Source organism: Citrus sinensis, chromosome 8 (assembly GCF_022201045.2).
Source record: "Citrus sinensis cultivar Valencia sweet orange chromosome 8, DVS_A1.0, whole genome shotgun sequence".
Taxonomy (NCBI): domain Eukaryota; kingdom Viridiplantae; phylum Streptophyta; class Magnoliopsida; order Sapindales; family Rutaceae; genus Citrus; species Citrus sinensis.
Genome location: NC_068563.1, coordinates 22,743,314 through 22,769,347, shown reverse-complemented (window position 1 = coordinate 22,769,347; position 26,034 = coordinate 22,743,314). Strand labels below are relative to the sequence as shown.

The 26,034-nt window shown below is 32.2% G+C and overlaps 3 protein-coding genes across 7 annotated transcripts; all 3 read left to right on the top strand.

The window, feature by feature from the left end:
* Window positions 1-1,125: 1,125 nt before the first annotated feature.
* LOC102618947 (uncharacterized) lies at window positions 1,126-4,807 on the top strand. Of its 2 annotated transcripts, none has more exons than XM_006487751.4 (7): window positions 1,126-1,650; window positions 1,727-1,831; window positions 1,932-2,093; window positions 2,694-2,855; window positions 3,014-3,130; window positions 3,884-3,988; window positions 4,143-4,807. In XM_006487751.4, exons 1-7 carry the CDS (start codon window positions 1,255-1,257, stop codon window positions 4,548-4,550), a joined length of 1,455 nt encoding a protein of 484 aa, XP_006487814.2. In that variant the 5' UTR covers window positions 1,126-1,254; the 3' UTR covers window positions 4,551-4,807. The 2 variants fall into 2 exon arrangements, with proteins under 2 accessions (XP_006487814.2, XP_015388724.2); XM_015533238.3 differs by having other exon boundaries at window positions 3,863-3,988.
* A 4,248-nt stretch (window positions 4,808-9,055) lies between these two features.
* LOC102618461 (serine/threonine-protein kinase TOUSLED) lies at window positions 9,056-18,358 on the top strand. Of its 2 annotated transcripts, none has more exons than XM_006487749.4 (16): window positions 9,056-9,750; window positions 10,386-10,475; window positions 10,723-10,926; window positions 11,195-11,245; window positions 11,463-11,570; window positions 11,653-11,697; window positions 12,742-12,854; window positions 13,293-13,359; window positions 14,090-14,156; window positions 15,675-15,772; window positions 15,887-16,066; window positions 16,230-16,443; window positions 16,561-16,825; window positions 17,159-17,213; window positions 17,476-17,637; window positions 17,991-18,358. In XM_006487749.4, exons 1-16 carry the CDS (start codon window positions 9,511-9,513, stop codon window positions 18,084-18,086), a joined length of 2,055 nt encoding a protein of 684 aa, XP_006487812.2. In that variant the 5' UTR covers window positions 9,056-9,510; the 3' UTR covers window positions 18,087-18,358. The 2 variants fall into 2 exon arrangements, with proteins under 2 accessions (XP_006487812.2, XP_006487813.2); XM_006487750.4 differs by having other exon boundaries at window positions 9,057-9,750; window positions 16,233-16,443.
* A 256-nt stretch (window positions 18,359-18,614) lies between these two features.
* Window positions 18,615-19,517, top strand: LOC102617996 (hypothetical protein). 3 transcript variants are annotated; one of them, XM_015533222.3, is made up of 2 exons: window positions 18,615-19,155; window positions 19,291-19,517. In XM_015533222.3, the coding sequence occupies exons 1-2, from the start codon at window positions 18,893-18,895 to the stop codon at window positions 19,364-19,366; spliced, it is 339 nt and encodes a 112-aa protein (XP_015388708.2). In that variant the 5' UTR covers window positions 18,615-18,892; the 3' UTR covers window positions 19,367-19,517. The 3 variants fall into 3 exon arrangements, with proteins under 3 accessions (XP_015388708.2, XP_006487810.2, XP_006487811.2); XM_006487747.4 differs by having other exon boundaries at window positions 18,638-19,155; window positions 19,286-19,517; XM_006487748.4 differs by having other exon boundaries at window positions 18,675-19,155; window positions 19,301-19,517.
* Window positions 19,518-26,034: the final 6,517 nt, after the last annotated feature.

Sequence of the window (26,034 nt, the reverse complement as noted above, 5' to 3'; positions counted from 1 at the left end):
AAATTTTGAGCTAAGTCAAACTTAAATTCTAATACAATGATCCAGTGTTTATGGTTATATATTCTCTACAAATAACATAAATTGATTTTAATAGAGTGAAAGTGAAAGTGACCACGTAGTTGGCATTGAATAATGTTTCCTATGTGTGGTAAAGGTCAAAATCAACAAATCATTCTTCTAAATTAATATTGTAATCAAGTGAAAATATCAAGGGTGTGTTGCTTTTCTTATGACGTTAAGTGTATCAATTACTTTAAATGGTTATCTAATTTTAATTTATACTTTCTTTCTCATTTCATATTTGTTTGCTGCAAAACTCAAGTAGATTTCCTTTTGTCATAATACAATGTGATATTATTATTTCAATTAAATTTCGCCGTTACAATCACTTTGATGGACTCCCTGAATAGTATTATCGTTGAATGATGAAGACTTTCTGTAAAAGTATTGGTTGTAATATTAATAAATTGTAACATAATTCAAAAAAGAAGATTGTATTTTTTTTTAAATAACTGCATTTATGAAATGAAATCAACTATATGTAGTGTTCAAAATAATAGAAGGAAACTTTTCAACCAAACTGTCAACTCACAATGCTGCGAGACATTCAACATTAAATGGTATGTAAAGCTATTTGCAAATTCATCTCGATCTTCATCTCATTTTTAAGGTTTAGTGTTTGTATAAGATATTTACTTAATTCTTAGGATTAGATCAAGTGATTTTTAAGTATTTATTCTAAACCGACGACTAACTAAATAAAACTGTTTGAAAACTACTATTGCCACGTTAAGACAACAATTGTAAGTGTTAATGTTAAATGTCATTAATTTGTTGAAATATCTTTTATGTGTAGTTATTTATTTTAAAGAGAAATGACATATCAATATTTAAAAAAAAAAAAGTTAAAGCGAAATAGTAAATAGCGAATTAATGTAAATAGAGCATGGCGTTTAATGTTGTTCAAAAAAGAACCTGGGGCTTCACCAAAAAAAGAATGGGGGCTGAGCAGTGTCGATCGTCTAGCAAACTACAAAACCTAGGCCCACCCGGCCCACGACCCACCAAGATCGGATAAATCATAGCCGTTAATTACATAAGCTACACAAAATATCGGTGTATCACTTCAAAAATAATAATAAAGAAAATAGAAAAATAAACAGGCAGCTTCTTCTCATCAGGCACAAGAAAAAAAGCCCTAGCTAGCTTCGTGTCTGTGCCTTAGTAACCATACAGTTTCAGAAGTTTTTAAACATGGCGACGAGGCAAAAGCTGAAAGGGAAGCTATATCACGAAGAAAACGGAGAAGAAGAAGAGAAATTGAAGTCGGCGGCAGCAATGAGTAGCGACGATGAAGAGGGAAACGAGGATCTTAGCCTTAAGATCGTTGAGAAGCATATGTTGATGCGCGCCGCCAAGCTGGATCAAGACGACAGTGACTCCGACGTCGTTTTGAACGACAATACCAATACTAATACTAGCAATAATAGTAATAATAAAAACGGACGTGTTGAGGCCGTCGTCCCTGGTCCGAGTGGGACCACTGATGACGTCATAATCGAGGATGTGAAGAGCGGTGATAAGAAGAGAATTAGGGTCCGCAAGAAGAAAAAGAAGGAAGCTGATAAGATCGAAATTGAGGACCAATCTGTGAGCTCTTTTTTTTTAATTTAATTTTATTTCGATAATTGAAACGGAAAAATTGTAATTAATGACAATTTATTAGGTAATTGTTAGAAAGGAAGAACAGAAGGTGGAGGCGGCTGATAATGGTGATGAGGGGGTTACGACTGTTGAAATATCAGACAATATTGTGCTTCGGAAGCTTCTTGTGAGTCAAAACATATTTGCTTAGAACTGCCATTTTGAAAACTATACGATTTCCATGTGGAGCCTTAGTATGGTATCTATCTTTATATTTATTCTACCAGCGGGGGCCAAGGTATTTTGATCCTCCAGATCGTGGGTGGCAAACGTGCTATAATTGTGGCGAAGAGGGGCATATGGCGGTGAACTGTAGATCTGCTGTCAAGCGGAAGAAACCTTGTTTTGTTTGTGGGAGTTTGGAACATGGTGTCAGGCAATGTTCCAAGGTTAGTAACAAGTAGGATACATTTTTTATGCATACATCAATGTCGCGTTTAAGTTGATTATGAGTCTTGTACTGAAATAGATATTTCATCTTTCATGAATTGTTCTTTTTTATTGTTTTTGTGCATATTCGTAAACTGAGAGTTATAAGAAACTAACGTCTTAAACAAGAATGCATGTAGGTTATTCGTAGAGTATATATTCACTTCACACTCATGTTGATGGTGGTATGTATTAATGTCAAGCTGATGCTTGAGTGCAAGGCATCCTGCGGCAGAATGCAAACTGAAGAATGGATTAGTTTAAAATTATTAAAATTTAATTGTATTGCAAGAGCAAAGACTTTGATGTATGGTCAAAAGAAGTTAAAAGGACTTTCATGGTGAATTGGCAAGAGTGGAGTCTGTCTCACTTTATAAGTGGCTACTTTTGGTTCCGTATCTTTGAGTGTATAGAAAAGGTCTAAAACTGTGTGATTTAATAATGTATAGATGTTTCTACTATTTTCGTTTTTACACTGCTTGTATAAGTTTGCCATTCAAGATTGATTTGTGTGGCTCAGCTTGTCATTCACCTTGTTACTTAAATATGTTTCCTTGTAGGCACAAGATTGCTTCATTTGCAAAAAAGGTGGTCACCGTGCGAAAGATTGTCCAGATAAGCACAAGAGTGGCTTCCAGAATGCTCAAGTGTGTTTAAAATGTGGAGATTCTGGGCATGATATGTTTTCTTGCAGGAACAGTTATTCTCTCGATGACCTCAAGGTCTGTTTATACTTCTTAGTTCAATATTTAGCTTTCTGCATAATGCAGTCACTTTTAGTAAGTTTTAAATCACTTGAGTTTGTATGTATATGGTATGAAACTGTTGTCCTATAACTTATTTCCCCCCTTTTTTTCCCTTTTTTTTAATTTTTTTGTAGGAAGTACAATGTTACATCTGCAGGAGTTTTGGCCATTTGTGTTGCGTTAATATCAGTGATGCGGTTCCAGGAGAGGTTTCTTGTTTCAGATGTGGTCAATTAGGTCACACTGGTTTGGTAAGTTCATTAAATTTGTCCATTGAGATTTTAGTGATTATATATTGGGAAATGCGTGGGTGCTTCAACTTACATGCCTATTGCTAGGATGATTGTTGTATATTGCTACTGATTTTTGATATTCTATAATTTTCTCTGATTTGATTTTACATCTATTTGATGTGATTAGATTATTTATGCCGTTCATTTTTCTTTCTGAGGAGAAAGTAAGGAAGTTTTATTAAATGCATAAAAATAAGAGAGGCAAAATAAGAGAGGCAGAGGGCCACTTTAAATCTAAGATTTATGTAACCTCTTCTTACCATTTATGATAGTGTATTACAACTATTTTAGTAGCGGCAATTTTATTGAATATGCTAATGGGTAGGTCTCCTCTCCAAAAACATCCACCATGACAAGATACGGACAGACATGCTCATGGCGTATATATTTTTAGATTGTCTACATGATATGTGAAAATTGAAGCTAAAATGGTTTTTCCTTGTGATCAAGGTTCTGTTACTTCCATTTACACCTGAAGTTCTATATTTGAAATGCTGAAAGTAGAATAAATAACTTTTTGACGTGTACTCGTGGGAGTTTACTTTCAATCATTTTCTATGATTAGTTCTCTTTATTTTCTGGCACGGAATTGTTATGAAGTTGATTTTTCACATTTATTTAGTCATTGTGGTCAAAACAGGTTTTGAATTTTGTAACGTCATTTGCTCATTCTTGATGCTGTATTTTTAGCACTGGAACTCATGTATGCAGGCATGCGCTAGGTCTCGTGGTGAAACTGTAGAAGCGTCACCTAGTTCATGCTACAACTGTGGTGCAGAAGGGCATTTTGCACGTGAATGTGTGAGTTCTTCCAAGGTATGTTACATGATCTCAGAGTTATCATGTTCTGTGTGACTCTTTTCAAATATATATTTTTTTAATTTTTTATTATAAATCTAGTTTCTTTCATTAGTCGTAGTTCTTTATTTCTGTTATCGGTTTTAGACATGACCTTTTGGGCTTTGTGCAGGTTCGCAAGAGGAATATTGACACATCAACTCCAACATTCAGACCTCGTAGAGAAAATAAAGACCACTCGGGAATTAAGTCTGCGCCTCATGATCTTGGTAAAGTGCATAAAAGGAAGAAAACCCAGCATGAAGAAAGAGGCATTATGACATCTCGAAAATCAAAACAGAGAGGTGGTTGGATAACAGACGATCCTGGAGATATCTCCTATGGGAAGCCGAAGAGGAACCATTGGAGGTCTCCGGGAACACCATCTAGTAAGGCTCATAAAATTTCAGCTATAACCTCTGGAGGCCATTTTTCAAGTCCTCAGTCCTCCATAAAGAGGAATTCTCATCATAGATTTTCAGCATCAAGGTTCGACAGCTCTGGTAGTGATGGGATAAGGAGAGGTTATGATTGGTGGTAGGAGCCTGTATTTTTTCTCAACTAAGTATTTAAAGGCCATTTGATGGGGACAAACAGTGAAAGGTGGCGCTGCTTCTGCTCCCCCAGTGTAGTTGTGTAACCTCATGTAACCTTGTAAGGATCACTCAACGATTTGAGTTATTTACTAAATCATTTATTTTTATTTTTTTTTACCTTTTTGTAATGGACTGTGGGTTGGTATGCCTAAATCATTTTTCTCCTAGTGAAAATAAGCCTTAGTTTTGCCTTTTCGGTTTAGCTTCTTATTGTGTGCTTTTGGCGGTAACTGGCTTCAGTTGATTACTCTTAAGAATATGCCCCTTTTGCTTCGGCTAAAAGCTAGTTGAGTTCATTTTTCTTAAGACAGTTTTTGACTTTTATTTAAAATCTAAATGATTCAATAAGGTTGTTAACTTTCAAACTAAGGGTCCCTCTATGATGCTGTAATTTTTTTTTACAGCATGAATAATGTTTAAATTGTGTACCATTGGATTAAATCTAATGGTATACAATATTTTTGCTAAAGCAAAAAATAAAAATAATGGTAAGTACTTTGTTAACCGTTTAAGAGGTGGAGAAATTTTTGTAAAGTCGATGTGACCACCCTTAGAGTTTGAAGCAATTTCACTTAAATAACATATTTTATTTTAAATTACTTTTCAACTCTCCTTTAAATTTGTATTGTGATATTTTTTTATAAATAAATCTTCAAAAATCTATTACCATTAAGTATAAAATATAATATGAAGTAGGTTATTTAACACAAATCAAATAAATAAATTGTAATTACAAAATTTATAAATGATATAATACTAATAAACAACACAACTAAGTACATATACTCAAGTAAATGTCATAGTTACATCAATAAACTCATTGGTGAGATTGCTTGTAATTTAAAAACTATTTAATCACTCATGTTTTAATAAAATTTAAAATCGCATATTAAAATGCTCATTATTTTATATAATACTAAGACCATTGTATAATTGATCATAAAGTATATATTATTTTTGTTTATCTTATAATTAATATTCTTACATGATAGGAATTTCAATTTTGACAAGGCTATATATTTTCATTTTATTTTCAAATATCACTTTGTTAATTGCATAAAAGTTAAATCTAATATATATTCCTAATGAGCTTTAGTTTATGAATCATGAAAGATTATTTTATTGACATCCTTTGATTGTAATTATAAAATTTTATGTTACTAAGAGTCATTATTTTTATTACGGTAATTAATAGTGACAATGAATAAAATATTGCCTCCAATAATATTTACGTGGAAAAAAATAGGAAAGAAAATCTTTTTATATTTTTATTTACGTGGTAGAAAATTATCCAAGCCTTATAAAATTTAACTTTAACAAGCTTGTTTTCATTTTATTTTCAAATGTCACTTAGTTAATTTCATAAAAGTTTAATCTAACATATATTTCTAATTAACTTTAGTTTATGAATCATGAAAAATTATTTTATTATTATTCTTTGATTGTAATTATCAAATTTTTATGTTACTAAGAGTCATTGCTTTTATTATGATAAGTAATAGTGACAATAAATAAAATATTACATCTAATAATATTTAATGACAAAATGAGAAAAAAATTCATTGCATGTTTTTATATTTCTATTTTAAAGACATGGATTGGGATACTTGAACTTAAAATTTTGACACAATATTTGAGCCATTAATGTCTTATAGTCTAATGGTTAATATTAAAAGTCAAAACAACATTTCATATTGTCATATCCTCCGCAACTGAATTGCATGAATTTAATAGTTTAATTTTTTGTTAAAAATTTAAATTAAAATATTTCTCACTTTATATTTATATAGCCATATATATTTTTTTTCATTGGTGAATAAAATATTTCTCATTTGTTGTGACTCATAATATTACTAATAAAATATATAAAAAATATTTTATTACAATAACTTCTATTATCATTATTGTTTAGGTATTAATGGTTTGTAATTAAATTCAGACAATGCAAATTATTATAAGACTTTATGTAATATCTTTATATAAAGTATTATTGAAATAACATTACTTATTAATTACATTTTTTTAATGCTATTAAATATATTTCTAATACTAAATGTAAAAGTGAAAAAAATGTAAAATTGTAAAGTAAGAGGATTAATACATAATAATTTTAATTCCAAAATTATTTGTATTTCTTTCATTTTTTGATGATTTAAAATATTTATCGATTGATTAGATAAAAAATAATTTAAAATATGAAGAAATATCACAACTTGCAGATTACTTGTTACATAATTACTTATCCATTAAAATTAAATTAAGGGTGAAGATTCTAATATTAAATCCAATGATCCCATTATTGATTGTGGGATTTTTATCCATTATAATATAAATTTTCTTTTATCAATTAATTAAAAATAAAAAATATATATTTACTTGCAACATGAAGATTACATGTTATGATTTAAATAACTAATTTTTTATTCACTATGTCAAATGAATGGTAAACATGAAAACCCTAACATCTACGAGTCCACAACAATTCTATTATCAATGCTGTAAAAACGCATACAATATCATAGAGAAATCCTAAATAAAAAGCTTAGAGAATAGGTATATTAAATGAGTGTTAAAAATAATATATACTTCATAGTCAATTATACAACGGTCCTTAATAATAAATAAAATAATGAATATTTTGATAAAAGATATTAAATTTTATTAAAATATGTGATTAAGTATTTTTTAGATTACAAGCAATCTCACCAATGAGTTTATTGATGTACTTATGACATTTACTTAAGTATATGTATTTAGTTATGTTATTTACTAGTGTTATATTATATATAATTAATTTTACAATTGCAACTTATTTATTTGATTTGTGTTAAATAACATACTTCATATTATAGTTTATACTTAATGGTAATAGATTTTGAAAGATTTATTAAAAAAAATTATCACAAATTTAAAGGAGAGTTGAAAAGTAATTTTAAATAAAATATGTTATTTAAGTGAAATTGCTTCAAACTCTAAGGGTGGTCACAATTATTTTTCAAAATTTCTCCACCCCTTGATCGGTTAACAATCTGTTTACTATTATTTTTATTTTTTTTCTTTAGTACAAATATTGTATACCATTAGATTTAATCCAATGGTACACAATTAAAACATTATTGATGCTGTAAAAAAAATTACAGCATCATAAAGAAATCCTCAAACTAAATGAATTTACTTGTATGCATTTCCATAATATAATTTATCATTAATTTTTTTTTAGAGTATAAGTAGAGCTATAAATTGATGTGGTATAATTTAATTAGTTGTGTCAAGTATCTCTTGATTTACATGATTTATTTTTATTATTTTATAATTACATCTAATTAATATATTTATGTTACATCAATTTATATAAAATAATTTTTATAAAGGACCACTCTTTAAAAAAATTTCAATTTAAGTTCATATTTCATTTTTAATTGTCAAGTGACCTTGACACTTCACAATTAAAAATGTCAATATTTTTTTTAACAAATACGTATTTTCATAAAATGATTTTCATTTAAAATTTTGATAAACAGAAAATATTTAAGGAATACATTAAATAGTTGCCAAATAATTAACAAAATCTACCCATTAAATTATATTAGTAAATATCTTAATGAATAACCTAAACAAGTATTTTGAGGTGGATCGAATCAGTTGAGTGAATATTATGGTAACATTGACAGAACGAGTAAGGTTGACTGTCAGGTGTCGTGGAGGGTCGAGTAACTATAATTAAGGGAATAATTAATTATATTTTAGCCCTTTTAAGAATGTACAAGTAAAAATGGGTTGTCATTTGTCAACTCAATTAAAATATAATATGTGTAATTTTCATCTTATTCAAAACTGTCAAGTAAATAGTAATGTTTTAGAAGAAGCAATGGCAATTGCGTCCCAATTAATCAAAGTTGTCGTCCAAAATGAAAATTCAAGAAGAAAATATGCTCCCATGCACAAATGCACAAACTTAATTCCTTAACTCTAAAGATGCAACAAACGTTAAAAAATAATTTGCTAATCAGCGTCTAGATATTATTACGGGTTCGGTATTACCGATTGGTTGCCTTATTTTTGTTGTAAGGTATAATCAATAAAAAAAATTAATAACAAGATATGGGGTTAGGTGGACTTAATGATAAGAGATAGGGTGGACATGGTTTAGTTTAATTTTAAATCGCATTAAACTAATTGTTTTTTAGACATTATAATTCCAACCAAACTTAATCAAATTATTTTTATTTTTTTGTGTTTTTTTTTTACTTTTTTTTTAATATAGGCTGATCGTTTTTTAATTTAAAAATTCCAACTAAATCAAATCCCCAGTTTAATTTAGGTTTGATTATTCTTTCAAAGAAATAAGTTTTTTTATCTGTAACTAATGAGAGATAGGACCAAATAAATACTTTTTTTTTTATCTGACTGTACCTTACAGTGTATTTATAGAGGAGCTAGAATCACATCAATTGTACTGGGGCTCTATCTCTCTGTCTTTCTCACTTTTTGACACAAAGCCATGGCCTCCCAATATTCCCACAGGAGGAGTCCAATGTGTTTTCACTAGTCTTTAGTAGACCGGCACGGAGACCCCCTGACCAAAACAAAATCATTTCAATTTTCAAACTTTCTGCCTCCAGTCAAAACTCAAAACCCACGAAAGCTAAAATAAACACCACCATCACACAACAAAAAAGCCTCATTTCCCTCCACTCTTGAATCCCTTGATGATCCCTTCTTCCCTTCACCATTAAATTCAAAGCCCTAATTTTTAATTATTATTTTTTTGTAAAAATAAAAGTGCCCTTTTAATCTCCTGATGATCATGTCTTTGTGATTCTCCCCAGTTCTTACTCTGGTTTTAGGGCTTATTGTAATTGTTACTACCCAGAGCCCTTTTATTTAGTGAATGAAAGAGGCGCAATGTCGGATGACATGTTGATACATTTTTCCTCTAACTCTTCGAACCAATCAGACCAGTCTTTGCCCACTAAGATAGCTAAGCTTGAAGCTCGTATGGTCGGTAAGCCTCCTGCTGCCCAGCAGCAGCAACACCAACACCAGCAGCATGCCACTTGGGCTGCTCTTTCTTCAACTTCAAGATCAGTTGCTGCCGCTGAGGACTTGGCCCAGGAGTCGTCTTCTAGCGATTCTGATGATGATGTAAGCCTCAATTATAAATTTTTCTCTTTGTTTATTAATGTTGCTTGTATTTTATTAAATGTAACTGGTAAAACTTTTCGGGGGTGGTACAAGAGGTCTGGGGTTCCGACCCTGCTTTCAAGGTCGTGTACTTGGGAGGGAAGGGAGTTGGCTTGCCATCAAGCCATTGAAAAAGGAAAAAAAATTGAATTTATTGTTCAGTTATTGAAGTTCATTTCGTATCTTATGCTTTTCAGATATTGGTTGGAATTGAAGATCGGATGATGATGCCATTTAAATTTGATTAGTCATTGAGAATTTATTACCATGTTGTTTGTTGCTTGGGAACTTGCATTTAAAAGGATTTAATTCATAATAAGTAGCAGGAGCTTTTTACGATAAGATGCGTTAAACTAATAATTGCTAAAAAGGATAGGAAAGTTCGATGAATGTACGGCAATGTAATCTGTCTACTTATGTGTGCATTCGTGTCTGATTGCTGCGCTGTAAGATGCTCATTTAAATAAATGCTCGTATGTAGTTAGCAATAATTGGTGTATTTATTGCCCGTTTGATCTGGTTGTCCCGAAAATTAAACTGCATTATTATTCCAATTTATGCCTTATATACCGTTTTCTTCATTTGATGTTTACCAGATTGGAGGGGAGTTTCTGATACAAGCTAACACTCAGAAGCGACAGAAAGTCAAAGAAGATGATAACTCAACTGTTTTTGATCGTGTGGAGGTATGCTGATGGTTGAAAAAATTGAAGCTTGGAATTACAGTTTTTCCTGTGGACTGACATGGCGTATTGCATTTCTTTTTTTGGAATGTATTGAATTTTATTTTTTGTTTCATCATTATGTTCTCTTATCTCGAATATCAATGTTCTGTTCCTCAAAAGAAATTTGAGTAATTTTGTGATGTAGGGCTATTCTCACTCTCTCTCTCTTGGGAAAATACAACTGATTCTTTTCCTTAAACCGTATCAGGTGGTGGCTGATGGAAGGCAAAATACTACAGAAACCTTGGAAGCCAAGGCCAGTGATGTAAATAGGAAAAAACATGGTCGTGGTAGGGGGAATTCAGGTTCAGGCAGAGGTCGTGGTTCCAGAGCAAATGAACAGGCAAGATCACAGATATCTAGTTCAACAGTTTCACCTTCAAATGGCCAGCTCGAGAGTTCACATCATAAGGTGTGCTTTTATTGGCATCTGCTGATCTCATTTCTATCCTTGTCCAATCATTTGTAGTTTGTAATTATCATCATCAATGTCGCTATGGGTCTTAGTTGTTATTCTGATATAAAACCTTTATGCACATTTTCACGACTGGAATGGGCTTTTTAGTCTTTTTCTATTTGAAGGGGGGTGGCTGTGTAGCATGCCTCCGTCTTTCTTACGAAATGGATTGTCTGCGAGAAATTACATGTATTAACTGATCTCATTTATATTATTTCTGAAGGACAACAAGCCGAAAGAACAGTTCCTTATTGATAATTGCTCTTCATTAGAGGTATGCTTTGTGCTAATCCTTTCAAACATAATTTTCTATTTTTGTTGTGAGGAAAGAAATATACTACTGTTTGAGGCAGAATATAAATGAAGATAGCAGAATATAAACGATTTGTTGTTTTTTTTTTTTATGTATCTTATGTCATATGTAGAGTATCTTGTCTTAGATTATGGAAAATTTTTATATTTTCATTCCTTATTTTGTTAACTTAAACTAGGAGGAGGTCACATCTTTACATAGAAAAGTTGCAGCATTGGAGGAAGACCTACGTAAATCTCGTCAAAATGCTGTCGATTATCAGAATCTTTGCCACCAGTTGGAAAAGGTGTAAAAATGCTATCTTCAACTTTACAGGTTTTTTTGCTGCTTTCTTATTTTCATTCTAAACAATATTGTCTTTTGCGTAGGAATTGAAGGACGTTAAAGAGTATGAGCAACAAATGAAGCCAAGGGTGTGTTTTCTCTTAGGACCTTAATTTATTGCATGTTTTAATTCCTATATTTGAATTGTTTGATTTTATTATTCATTTTAAATATGCTTTTGAGTTCTATCATTAAAAGTGCAAGTTTTCACGGAACACAATGTGCCATGTGGTAACTCCTCTCTTAGTCTCTCTTCTGCTCGGTTGTTTACTCTTTCTAGGGACAGGTTTCTTGTTCAAATCCTTGTCATGTCTCATTGAGTTACCTAAATATCTATTAAAAAAGTGGCCCTTATGAGTTGTCATTGGTCAACTTGACAGCATTCATGTTGGTTACTGGTTCAGTATGTTCAGTCGCATTGCTATAAGTTTAATGCTGTTGTTACACTTGGTTTTTAAATCTTAAGATTCACCATCTAATGTGTGGTAGATTGTTGAAAAGGAAAAACAGAATTGGGTGCTATAAACATTTTGTAGCTTTGCAACTTGTTATGAAGTCTCAAGCAACATATGTGGTGTGTGGGGGGGGGGGGGGGCTGGGGAAATAGAGATGCTTCATGAAAATTGCAAAACAGCTGAGCCTTGTAAAATAGGCTCTGAGCGACTTGCAGTCAATTAGGAAGCTAGATAGTCTATGCACATTGGTTAATGTGATAGTATCACTCCATCTTAAACATGACTGATTGCATTGCTGCTGCTGCCTTGTGTAAATGCTCTGATATTGGCTTTGTTATTTCAAAAATGCTTGTGTGCTTTGAGATTCATATGCATATTTATAGCCCGTTTGGGAGTGTGGTGGCAGCCCAGCTACTAAGGTGTTTGGTAACACTTGTAGCCGGGCTTTGGCAGCTTAGCAAATTTTTTTCCCAACTTCTACTTCACAGCTGTAGCTTTTACTCCACAGTAGCTGCAGCTTAAAAGCTACAGCACCTCACTCCCAAACACACCCTTAATTTATTTCTAAAAAAAATTATTGGTTGGCAAGAGAGCAAATTTATTTTGTGAATATGTTTGTCACTAAGCTTGCTACTAGCTCTGTGTCGTTGTAGTTATCGATTCCATTTTCCCATGCAGAGAACAAAAATAATATCTGATCTGTTGATATCCGTTTCAAAAGCCGAGAGACAGGAAGCTAGGCTGAAAATACGCCAGGAATCTGTGAGGCTTGGAAATGTGGGTGTAATCAGGTATTTCATTATTTCTTAAGCTACTAATGCACTTCAAGTTATTTATCATACTTTATTTGTTACACAAGAAGGGTTAGAGAATAAAGGAATGGAGAACCTTTTAGAAGGAAGGGGGGGAAAAAAAGAAACTGTGAATATCATAATGTTATACTGCACACTTGAAACAAAATACTGGAAGACTGATGATTATAATTCCCGAGTGTCTGAGAGTGAATGGAAAAACTATCTTTACAGATGTTTAAAAAACGTTTTGAAGGACATCAGGGGATAATTTAGTGATTGGTCTTGCCAAAACCTGGAAACTGTTGATTATGGATTTTGTTACTGAAGTTTATTTTATAAGCTGCTACTTAAGTCCTACCATAACATAGTCTACTCTATGGTTCCTCACATAGTAAGTGCTGTCATGCGAACAAATTTACCTTTTGTGAACTGCAGAGCTGGAACGGTCATCTCTGAGACATGGGAGGATGGACAAGCACTGAAGGATCTAAATGCTCATCTTGTATGTTCATTTCTTTTCCTTTCATTGTGGAACCAGCGAATGCTATTTTCTTTATGGTTTTTTCATATTCAACAGCTTTTACTCTTTCCTTCTCAAGCTGTCTGCACAATTTTCGTAATTTAACTTGAATTGGTAATTATTGCTGTGTTTCGTACCTCTGGGAAAATGAAACGAGCATTAATCTATAAGTTTTTTCGGTGGTATCATGAGGCAAATGGATGTGCATTCTAATAATGTATGTATGGCTTATCCCAAAAAAAAAAAAGAGAAAGAAAAATTGTTGCGTGTGTGTTGAAATGGGTATTGTGTCCTCAAGTGTCTGACCTGCCAAAAGATGGTGCATTCTCCTCTACGTCTTTCTCTCTTTCGGCCATGATAATTTTCATTTTGTACATTAGATTCTTGTTTGATTTAATATATTCCTCTTGTTTCATTCAGAAAAAATAGGCTATTTTCAATTCCTTCTTTTTTTAATTTTTTTGACCAACACCAGTCAAACAGTTTTGCAACTTTAATGGTTTTTGGCAACTCCCCATTCCCCAATGACGTCGAATATGGATATTAGTGGGGAAAGAGTTGCTGGTGCTAAATGCTTTATGAAGATGCACCAATCAACTTTTCACTTTCCTATGAAAGTTCAATTGGATTTTAGAAACTTGTTCATATCTTGGTGGAATTTAAAATTACTATGGTTGATTTACTCTCTTTTTTTCTTTTTTCTGCTTTTCAGAGACAGTTGTTAGAAACAAAGGAGGCTGTTGAGCGGCAGCGAAAGTCACTGAAGAAACGGCAACCTGGTAAAGTATCATTTCATAAAAATATATAACTCTCCTTCTGTGCTGCTTTCTGGATTATATTCAATAGTTCCTATGGCATTTCTTTTAGGGATAAAGTCATGTAGCTGTCTGTTGGGAATTATAGCAGCCAGGATTCTCAAAGATATTAACTTTGTCTCCCTGTTTTAAATCTCTGTCCAACAACAGATCCTATCTTTAGGTATAACTTATCAGTTCCTGAATGTTTGGCTCCAACAGATGCAAATAATTTCCACCTTCTTTTGTCCTTTTTTTTTTCAAGCTTCATTTTATAAACAGTTACTTTCTTCTGCAATTTCTTTTTTGTTTCCATCCCCCCACTCCATCCTCATTTCCCTCCTGGTTTTTTATTAGCATGGGTAGACATGGCATGACATGCAGTTTACTACTTAAGTCATCTGGCCAGGTTTATTCCTTAGCATAGACTCACGTCATGATTAGGCCAAGCATTATTTACTTTTGTTGTGTTGCCACTGTGTGTCTTGATGGTCTAGTGAATGCTGACTGAAGTTTGATTGATGGAGTTATCCTGCACCTGTCAATTGGTTTTGCCATCTGATGTGTGGGCAAATTCTTACCATATGGTATTGAAAATCTCCTTTTTCTTCAGACTTTCTGCTCTAGAACAAAAGTTCAAAAGAAATGGAGATCATGAGGATGAAACGGGGGAAATGTAGAAATTGAAGAAATGGGGGAAACTTAGAGAGAATTCGTATGGTGAAGGGAATAATCAATTCTATGTTTTATAAGAGGAAAAACTCAGTTTTGTTCTTGTTGGGTTATGCTGGATTGATTTGGATTGGAATAAATTTAGTAATATCTTCTATTTGCATAGTACTAGATTGGATTTAGTTGTATTATAATTTATTAAATGATTAAGAAATAAATAAAAATAATTAATTGATTACATTTATTTGACCATTACTTTATTTAGAAAAGTTTAAATGAAAACTAATTAATATTTACATAATAATTCAAAATTTAATTATTTAATATTCAAACCTTTTTTTTTCCCAATTAATGTTCATATACATTTATGCTATTACCAACATTAAATTTCATATCATTAGATAAGTTATCCTAACTTATGCTATAGAAACTTTTGGTAATTGATTGGCATCCACTGCAGTGTTTAATAATTTTCATTTGCATTGATATGAATAATTGTTAATGCAAACTTTATAGTAAATAATAATTAAAAATTTATATTTCTTATTAGTATAACATGTGCATTTTTATAAATAAAAATTATTACAATAATTAAATATGAATTATTATTTAAATATTTAATTAGTATTCGTCGTAATAATTTTGATAATAAAATTATATTTGTAGCCGAATCTTATACTACAAAAAATGGAAGACAAAATTTAGTATAATCAAGTCCGATTCTATCTATCTAATGCAGCAGATCAAATGTGTCCTTGGTATAAATGTTTTTCCTAGTAATTTTTGTATGGAGACATTCTGAGTACTAACAACGGCTTTGGTTGCTTGAAGACAAAGGCGATGGAGTTGATGTGGAGTCAGGAGTACAAGAAGAAGATTTAGTCATTCAAGATGAGATATATAAATCCCGTCTAGCCAGCATCAAACGGGTAAGTTAGCCTCTCATTTGTTGTTGTTGTTTTCGTTAATTCTTATACCATCTGCTATTGCTAAAATTCTGGTGATATGTGTCCTATATTGCTGAGCTGTTGGATTTTCCACAGGAGGAGGAAGCCATTTTGCGTGAAAGAGAACGTTATGAGCTAGAGAAGGGAAGGCTTATTCGTGAAATGAAGCGCATACGGGATGAGGATGGCTCCCGTTTTAACAACTTTCAGATTTTGAACCACCGATATGCCCTTTTAAATCTTCTTGGAAAAGGAGGATTCAGTGAGGTTTACAAGGTCAGAACTTTGGTGAATGTTATAACCGTAAATGATTGTAATACGCCACATGTTCAACCAAAGCTTCCCTTCATTATGATAAAACTTTAGATTTTTTCTTTGCCAATGTTGGCAATTGTAAATATATACCTTTTTGCAGTGATTTGAAGTAAGAAATTTCCAGCAGGCTTATGACTTGGTAGAGCATAGATACGTTGCATGTAAGCTTCACGGTCTGAATGCTCAGTGGAGTGAGGACAAGAAGCAAAGTTATATACGGCATGCCATCCGGGAGTACAATATTCACAAGACCTTGGTGCATCATCACATCGTTCGGCTTTGGGACACTTTTGAGATTGACCAGAACACATTCTGCACCGTATTAGAGTATTGCAGTGGTATATATATTCTACCTCAATTTTATAATAATCTGGAAAGTTTTATATAGTTACCCGGTAGTGAATCGATGGAATCTGACTCCTAAGCATACTTCTGTTTGTGTTTCTTATTTTCAGGAAAGGATCTTGACGCTGTTCTAAAAGCAACACCTGTGTTGCCCGAGAGGGAAGCTAGGATAATCATTGTTCAGATATTTCAGGGCCTTATATACTTGAACAAAAGAGCACAGAAGATTATCCATTATGATCTGAAACCTGGAAATGTCCTATTTGATGAATTTGGTGTTGCAAAAGTGACTGATTTTGGGCTTAGCAAGATAGTAGAGGACGATGTTGGATCCCAGGGTATGGAACTTACATCCCAGGGAGCTGGAACGTATTGGTGAGTGATGCAGTTCAGTATATATGCTTTGCTTGGATGTTTGAAGACTTACTATTGTTTCTGTTTGAACATGCTTGGCATGCTAACAGGCAAATCCTCATATGACAATTTTTTTTTTTTTTTTTTAATTTTAGAATAGTTGTAAAGCACTTATCTGTTTGCTACGTCTTAAAAGTGCTTCACTTATTCTTCTCCTTCCTTGCTGTTGTCGGTGAATTATGCGGTCTGTGTCTGGTGTAACATTCTTTTATATCTTGAATGCTTATTTTAATATCAATTTGAAGGCAGATTGAATTACTTCAAATGGCTTACCTCCTGATATTGTCATTTTAGGTACCTGCCCCCAGAGTGCTTTGAGCTCAGCAAGACTCCACTTATTTCATCAAAGGTGAGTGACTTCAATACCCTTCTTCCTCCTTCCTCCCTCTGTTTGTACGTGTGTGAGAGTGATGAGTGAAGAATTAATGCATAGGAAGAGGTGAAAATGCATGCTGGCTATGCAAAGTTAACTTTTCTGATAATTTGATTCCATAGTATCTATTGTTGGAGTTTGTTAACTGTTGGTCTCACTCAAAGCATTTGCTGCCATTAATTCCCTTTCTTCACTCGGATTTTTGCCTTTTATGACATTCTATATTCTGGGAAATCAGGTGGATGTTTGGTCTGCTGGTATTCTATTTTACCAAATGCTCTTTGGTCGACGTCCTTTTGGGCATGATCAAACCCAAGAACGAATACTACGTGAGGACACAATTATCAAAGCACGTAAGGTTGAATTCCCTTCAAGACCTGCCGTCTCAAATGAGGCAAAGGTGAGCTGCTCCTCCTCTGTTTCGACTGTTGCTCAATTTATCTAATTAATTAGTGGTTTGTGGGTTTGAAGATATTCCTTGTAAACATCCAAAAAAATATGGAATTATTTTTCCTTTTTCCGGGTTATGTAGATGTGGACACGATTATATAGAGTTATCTTTTTGAGCTCCCTCTTATGAGAATTTGTTATCTTCCTAAGCTCACGTTAAAAAGCTAAGGTTACCACTGCCTTTTGGCTACACTTAACAAAATACATTGAGCTTCTAGCCTCTTTACTCTGTCAAATCTAGCAAAATATTTTAGCTTTTCTAATGATGATTTTTCTCCATTTTATCTCTTTAATTGGTTGCAGGATTTAATTCGAAGATGTCTAACGTATAACCAGGCTGAGAGGCCCGATGTGTTAACTCTTGCTCAAGACCCCTATCTTACATACTCCAAAAAGTAATAGTTAATATTTATCATACAGAGACACAGCTTAAGGGATCTCCGAGCAGGAAGGTGGATATTTTCTTTTTGGCAAACATAGAATTGAGACGATCTTATTGCAATCTCAAAATGGAATTTTTTATAGGTTGTAAATGTTTCCTTTTTTTTTTTCCCCTTCTCTCTCTCTCTCTCTCTCCCCTCTTTTGCTATTTTCCTGCTCTTTCTGACACAATAATTCAGTGTTTTTTGTTATCATTTCAATGTTTAAGCTTTGTTTATCTAATTTCATCATATGTTGTTCCCTTTCTTTTTCATTTTTTTAAAATTTAATTAAGCATAGCATAACTGAAAACCTAATCTCCTCCCACCCCACGTGTATTTTTCTTTCACGGATAGCTTTTCTAAGATATGAGATCTCTATCCCAATATATAGTAGAATATATGTACCTGAACCCGGAAATATGAAAGAAAAAAATAAAATGAGTATCCAAAGGAGACTAGAACCAATGCTCTCACCATCCATCCAAAGCTTGTTGTAAGATTTTGTTTATTGATCTTATTAATAAAATTGCAAATGAAAGTAAATATCATCCTACAAGATATAGTAATGGTAAATTAATCAATTTAAATGAAGATTTTAAGTACATAGTTTAATTGTTGGGCTGACAAGCAATGTTTTCCGTACCCATATATGAAAGACCGCTATAGGCACAGCTTAACCAGCAGAAACAGAACAAACCAACTTCATCCGAATACAATACAGCCTTTGAACCACAGAAATATTATCCCATTTTATTACGCTAACACAGGATCCTTTCTTCTCTCATGGCACTGAGCCTCTCTTCAGCTTCCTCAGTCGCTTGCTCAAACTTGCAATTCAATAGCTTAAACACTGAAGCCCGGAAACTGAATTTGCAAATAAAGTGTGAATCAAAAGAGTCATCCGGGGAATCGGATATAAGAAGATCAAAACTTGCAATAGGGTCACCTGTTATTGTCATTGAGGCTCCTAAAATGATCAAAACAGCAGCCTCAGTTCCATGCCTTAGGGCTAATTCTGGCTTGGTCAAGCCTGGTGATGTTGGAAGGTAAGATGCCCTTTGTGGCAAAATATGTACCATCACCGCACTTGGTAACATTAAAAATGTAACATGTGAACCTATATATGTTACTAAAGTATAATTCTTGTTCTTTATTTAATTTGTGGTTATTGAACAGTGAAGGTTTGTGCAGAATTATTTCAAGGAAGCCAAAGGATGTATGGGCAGTTCGTTTAAGCATTGGCACCTATCTCCTTGAGGGCAAGTATTTCAAGCCATTGGAACTGGATGAGTAGTAATTTTAGAATTTTGGCTTGGACTTGGACTGTAAAAGTACCAATATAACTTGAACAAATCTATTAAGCTGTTGTCTTTGAGAATCAATGAATGCTGATACTAGTGATGTCCCATTTCTTCTTGTTATTTTTTATATCTTAATCGACGAAGCAATGCAAACCACTTCTTGGTCGACGGTTAGACGTTTCCTTATCATCTCATTTTCGAGGTGTTGGGTTTAACTCTCGTAGTGCATTGTGGAGTGCCTTTTCTTCTTCTTTCGAGATTGATTTTAGGTTGGCTTTTACTTATGATATGTCAAGACAGGTAATGTAACTATTTTCTAGTATGATTTTTTTTTTAAATAATAGACAATTTAAAACGTATTACATTCAAAAAGTTCTAACCAACCTTGTATCTTGACTGTGATGAATTAAAAAGAAATTATATCAATAAAGAAACTCTAATTTCAGTAGAGTTTTGGTATTGGAGAATAATGCCCAACAATTGTCATGTAACATAAGAAATGTATTTTGTAATTGATAAATAAAAAAATTGAAAATAATTTTATTTCGAAAAAAGAAAAAAGAAAGCCACCAAAACTCAAAGGGTGTGTTTGATACATAGTATTCCGTACTTAGGTAGTATTATATAATTGTTAACAATAATTTATTGCTTATAGCTAACTTTTGCCTCAATTGAGGCTAGGGGTGGGCAAAATACCCGACCCGATCCAACTTTGCATCAATCGGGTTGTGAATGGAACTTGATCAGATGAAATTTTGTAAACCAATCGAGTTGTGACTCCGATCGAGTTGCTTAAAAAAAAAACTAAACCTAAATACACGCACACCACACACACAAATCACAGATTCACAATATTTACACAAACACAAGTCACAAGACTCACAACCCTCCTCAATCCTCTTTACACAAAACACATACACAGTGACACTGACACCCAATGGCCAATGTCAACGGAGGCCGCAAGTCACAACCTCATCCTCAAGAAGCAAGAAAACACTCTCCAGTCTCGCGATCTGCTACTACGCGTCTTGCCGATCCTTGTGATCTGCTGTTGCGCATCCGGCTAGTCCCCACGATTTGCTGCTACGCGTCCGCCCATCTGCTGCCGCCAAGTGCCACTGATATGCTACCGAAAACCCACCGTGATCTGCTGTCGTGGCCACTGATCTGCTACCAAGTGCCATTGATCTGCTGAACTAAAGCCCAAGCCTCCAACTCGAACCGAGTTTCTCCCTTTTGTGTTTTGAATTTTAAAGCTTTCATGGTATATATGGTTATTATACAACAAATTGACCCGATTAGACTCGAACTAACCCGAACTCAATCAAATCCGTATTTAATCCGAACCTGATCTTACTTGAATTCAATCCGATTTTTTGACCCAATCCTAATATATATCGGATCGGGGTCGGGTTGTAAGTTAGGGTTACATTCAGATTAATTTTTGCCCAACCTGAACAACGCGAAACTCGATTGGGTTGACACGAACCTGAATTTGCCCACCCCCAATTGAGGCATTAAATATATTTTAATATTTATTTATAATAAATGAAATATGAAAACAAATTATATTATAATAGTACTATATTATATTATATTATTATTCCATGTAACTGTTAAAAACAAATAATCTCTTTAATTAAAATCATTTTTAATTCAACTTTATAAATGAAGTGCCGTTCTCCAGGAAACCAGGAAGGCTTCATGGCATCCAAAAACTATTAGATCTAGTGGCACACCGTTCTTGTTTAAAACAAAAAATGACGAGTTATCTAGAGTATGTGCCAACACATACTATTTACCCTTGTTGGTTGTATAAATGAAAATGACGACATGTTGCCTTAGTTTTTTCCTCTATATGTCATGTCGTTTGGTTGCAAAACATAAAACGACAATTTCATCTAGTACTTATGTTCCAATTCAAATGTCTTTAATATTTTTTATAATTATTGTTCTTATCATTATTATTATTGGCATTTTTAAGAATATATTATTATTATTATTATTATGAATTTTATCATTATTATGGTTACTATTATAATAATAAATAATAATATTAATATTAAGGACAATAATTAACTAAGAGTGCGTTTGTAGTTTGTAACATAGTATTATATATATTCTATTACGTTATTATTCATATTAATTTATTGTTCACCTATGCTTGGAAGTTTTGGAAGTTGGATAGTGGTGCATTATTATTTTTATCATTATCATCATCATCATCATCATCATCATCATAATGCGCCGCAATGCACCACTCAGGTGTATGTAATGCAGCCAACTTTTGCCTCAATTAACGCATTAAGTATATTTTAATATTTATTATCATAATCAAATATGAAAATAAATTATATTATAATATTGTTTTATTTAACAATACCATATAATATCATATTATTATTCCATCTAATTATTGAAAATAATCTGTTACTTTTATAAAAATCATTTTGAATTCAACTTTGTAAATGATGCATCTTTTGTCAAAAAAATTGAGAGATGTCATGGCATTTGTGCACTACTCGACCTAGCAACATGTCGTTATTGTCAAAAGTTAAATAATAAATGATAAGTCATTTAGAGTATGTGTTAGCGCATATTATTTATGTATGTCGATTGTGTAAATGACAATAATGATAGGACGTCCTATTTCTTTTCCTATGGATGCCATGTCGTTGGGTAATAAAATGATAAACAACTATATCATCCAATATTTATGAGTCGATTGAAATATTTTTAATATTTTATTAGGGCAATTATCTATCGACCTCCTGTTTATTTGAGCTTTTTCGAGAATAAATACTTTTTTTTTTCAACAAGCCACTTGAAGTTAGCATTTTATTGTACTCATCCACTTATGTCTTATCTTAGTTAATAGATTTAACATATATTAGTAAAAATGATCTTTTTGCCCCTCAAACGTAAAATTACAATTTTGCCCAAAATAAATGCCATAAAATAAGATTCAAAATTAGATGATAGAAGTTACATATAAAAGAATTAATTATCAAATAAAAATCGATCCTAGTAATCTGAATTCCATCTATTCATCTAAAAATCTCCACATCTTTAATCATCAAAGGAAAAAGAAAAATGTCCTGCTGTGGTGAAAATTGTGTTGTGGTCTGCAAGTGCAGCATCAGCAGCAAACATGTGTGGCAATAACTGCAATGAGTGGGGCATGTACCTTGTCGAGATGCACTATGAGTTGTCCAAGATGGGATTTGGAGCTGAGGGCGGCTATTAGTGCAGAACGAACATGCCCAAGATTATAATATGAATAAAATGAACTATATATAGTTTGTGGTTGGTATGTTGGGTGTCTTTTTGTAAGCTTTTGTTTGTAAATGAAAAAAGAACATCGCTATAATCTTTATTTGGGTTTGTTGTAGATTCATGACTAGTTGATTTTGGTATGTTTTGTGTTTTTATCTCAAATTTTTTGGTTTGATTTCGGTATTAGGGAGAAAACAACACCAATAGCACCAAATACGATGTCGTTCTTGTTCGTTCATTCAAATGACAAATTTAACCCTCTGATGTCAGCAATATTCTAACGATATTATGACGGAAGTGGAGCAATGGTACAATTAGTAAACTTTAGGTGGCATACTAAAAGAAAAAAAAGTGTTTTTGTATTTTTTAAAAAGTCTGAATAAACGGATGGTTGGTTGACAATTGCCCATTTTATTATTATTGTTATTGTCATTATTATTATTAGTATTTTAAAAATACTAATAATAATAATAATAGTAATAATAACAACAACATTTTGGGTAGGAATGTGTGCTGCACAACGTAGCAGAGTGTAGCATGCATTCTTTGATGGGCATGTAAATTTGAAAACTATTTTAAAACAACTTGTTGGACAATACCGGAATGGACTATGAGACAAAATGGAAAAAGAAAATCATGTCTATTGTAATGATTTTAATTATAATATCCCTTGTGTTGATCATTATGGCATGGAGCGGCAATTCTAAGACATACACACAATGGAAAAGTTCAGATATTTTCAAACTGAGTTAAAAGGAAAAATCTTTTGTGAGATATTTTCATGTCAAACAAGTATTTTAACTTCAAAATTTGTAGTAGTTAAAGATGTTAAAGTTGGAAAGAATTACTGCCATGACCTTTTAAAGTTTCTTTTAACGAGATTAATTGTGAGATTGGTTGCAAGTGTCAACTATTTAAGGGAATATTATGTCAACGGGTTTGGCTACCTTGGATCAGCTCCAAGGTAGAGCAGCCACCACAACCGTTGTGATAGAGTGCATCCAATGACTGTGGTGGCTGCTCTACCTTGGAGTTGATCCAAGGTAGCTGCTGCCTATGTCAACACATCGTTACGATACTTATTCATAAAGAAATATTTTTTTGCTTCTAATTAAAATATTTTAAAGCGACGAAGCTAGGATGTACAAAGATGTCATACCGGGGTTAAAGTAAGTAATGACTTGGAGGACAAAACACGAAGGATTCAGATTTGATAAGATGTGTAATTTTTTTTTTTAATGATGTAGCTGAACTAGCAATTAATAATGAGAATAATTGCAATATAGTGTTTGAGGTTTCAGATGTTTTCAAAGCAAAATTGATGTTAAATAGAGCTGTTAGTGAAATTAGTCAATTTGGCAGCAATATAGTTCATGGCACAACAAAATGTGGGGAGCTTCATGATATACATAGTGGTAAAATTCTTTCTTCAATATAGTTAAAAGTAAAGGTCGTCTGCCTTAAAAGCAAAAGCAATCTAAATGTGAGCAAATTATTCAGAAGAAAAAGCAAAAGAAAACGACCATGATATGAAATAAATAAATTTCATCCATAATGCTTGTTACATATTTGATTATATTGTTCTTGTAATTCCCACATATTATTTTATTCAAGGGATCTCAACTAATAAGTGGTGAACCACAAAGATATGGATTGGAGAAAATGGTTACTTCTAAAAATCCAATGCTGGTAATGTGTTAATTATTCTTTCTACTTATTTTATAATTATCATAAGTATGTTATTGAATTGTCATTAGGTCTATGCCATTTTACTTTTATCTTTGGGGTAATACATAGATAAAACCATAATATGTTTCTTCTCATAGTTGTAAACCTTTAGCTTTTTCTTTTTAACTAATTCTTTTTAATATATTATGTCAATCCAGAGTTTGTAAAGAGGTTGAAGTATGAGCTAGCAACAAGCCAAACATAAAAAGGTGGAGTTAAAGTATTTTTTGAAAACCATATGTCATAAAAAATGTAATGTTAGATTATTGTCAAATTACTTTCAGAGTTTAGTTTTTGCTATGAAATCTATGATGACTTGTGGACTTTTAATTGCATGGGTCTTTATAGGTTGGGTTATTGTGATGTCAATGTCTTTGTGCTTGTTATAATGTTATGTTTTTGCAGCTAACGAATTTTCCTTTAATGAGAGACAAAGAGTGCTGTTTTAGTAAGGGCTGAAGCATATTTTCAGCCTTTCATAATAATGCAAATGATAACTGCAGATAATTTCTTTTTCAATGACAAAGCTTAAGTGTAGATTGATTTTTAGTACATGTTGAGTTTACAGAAGAAGTTGTTCTATTGGGTTTCACTACAATATATTTATTTCATCCTCGTCCTCTGTTCCAATTTCACCGACAACTTTGAGTCCAATGGCAATTTGTCAAGTGGTATATATTCTTCATCATCACTTTAAAGTGATAAATAATAGCGCTAAATCAATAAGTGGATAAATTATAAATCTTGTAAAACTCAAATAAATCCTGAACCACATAAAAAATCATGCCAATTTTTGGCTCAATAATTTATTCTGTATTTGGCTTATATCATTCTCATCATCAACCTGATTTGAATAAAGCCAAAAATTCCAACTAATTAAATTCATCATCAATTAATACAATCTCGAAACATTTTAATATAAGGTATATAAAAATATAAAAGTAATAAAAGTAATAATTTACCTCAAAAGTAAAGATTTTTGGGGAGTCCTCCAATTCTTTTGACTCTAAAACTGTCGTCTCATTTAAAAGTTTTGATCTTGCAAAAAACATAGATTGAAAAGACGTCTGATTGTAAGGAGTATTAGGGGGATAAGATTTAAAATAAATTATTTTAGAGAGTCTATTTTAATTTAGAAGAAATTTATAAGTGAAATGCCACATCAGCTGCCATGTTTTTTTGATGTGTTTTAGCCTTTTGGAATTAAGTTTTGGAATGTGTAACATTATTGAAATTTCAATTTAATGTTCTGCATTAGACAATAATAACCCCCTTAGTGTATATGCAGCGTAAATTTAACTTCTAATTTATTATTTTATTCGCTATTTTTTTTTTAATTTTTTATAAAATATTAATAATATACATAATATTCATAAAAATAATACTATAATCATTATTTTATATATTACAATATAGTATAACAAACAAATATTTTATAACTTTAATATAATACAATGTTAATAAAATATATTTTCATTAAATAATGCAATATATTATAATATAATAAAATGTGGCAACCGCACCTAATCTTCACTAGCAAATAAAAATATTTTGCAGTTTTGGACAATTTGGCCCTTTTGAGAAAAATGTTTAAATTTTAAAACTAACAACCGGTTAGCA

Bases quoted from the DNA above. Each gene is read 5' to 3' on its own strand.
- LOC102618947 (XM_015533238.3), top strand. From the start codon at position 1,255: ATGGCGACGAGGCAAAAGCTGAAAGGGAAGCTATATCACGAAGAAAAC. The intron at 2,094-2,693 runs GTTAGTAACAAG...GTTTCCTTGTAG, and splicing joins GTGTCAGGCAATGTTCCAAG to GCACAAGATTGCTTCATTTG. The intron at 2,856-3,013 runs GTCTGTTTATAC...ATTTTTTTGTAG, and splicing joins ATTCTCTCGATGACCTCAAG to GAAGTACAATGTTACATCTG.
- LOC102618461 (XM_006487749.4), top strand. From the start codon at position 9,511: ATGTCGGATGACATGTTGATACATTTTTCCTCTAACTCTTCGAACCAA. The intron at 10,927-11,194 runs GTGTGCTTTTAT...TTATTTCTGAAG, and splicing joins TCGAGAGTTCACATCATAAG to GACAACAAGCCGAAAGAACA. The intron at 17,638-17,990 runs GTGAGCTGCTCC...AATTGGTTGCAG, and splicing joins CCGTCTCAAATGAGGCAAAG to GATTTAATTCGAAGATGTCT.
- LOC102617996 (XM_006487747.4), top strand. From the start codon at position 18,893: ATGGCACTGAGCCTCTCTTCAGCTTCCTCAGTCGCTTGCTCAAACTTG. The intron at 19,156-19,285 runs GTAAGATGCCCT...GTTATTGAACAG, and splicing joins AAGCCTGGTGATGTTGGAAG to TGAAGGTTTGTGCAGAATTA.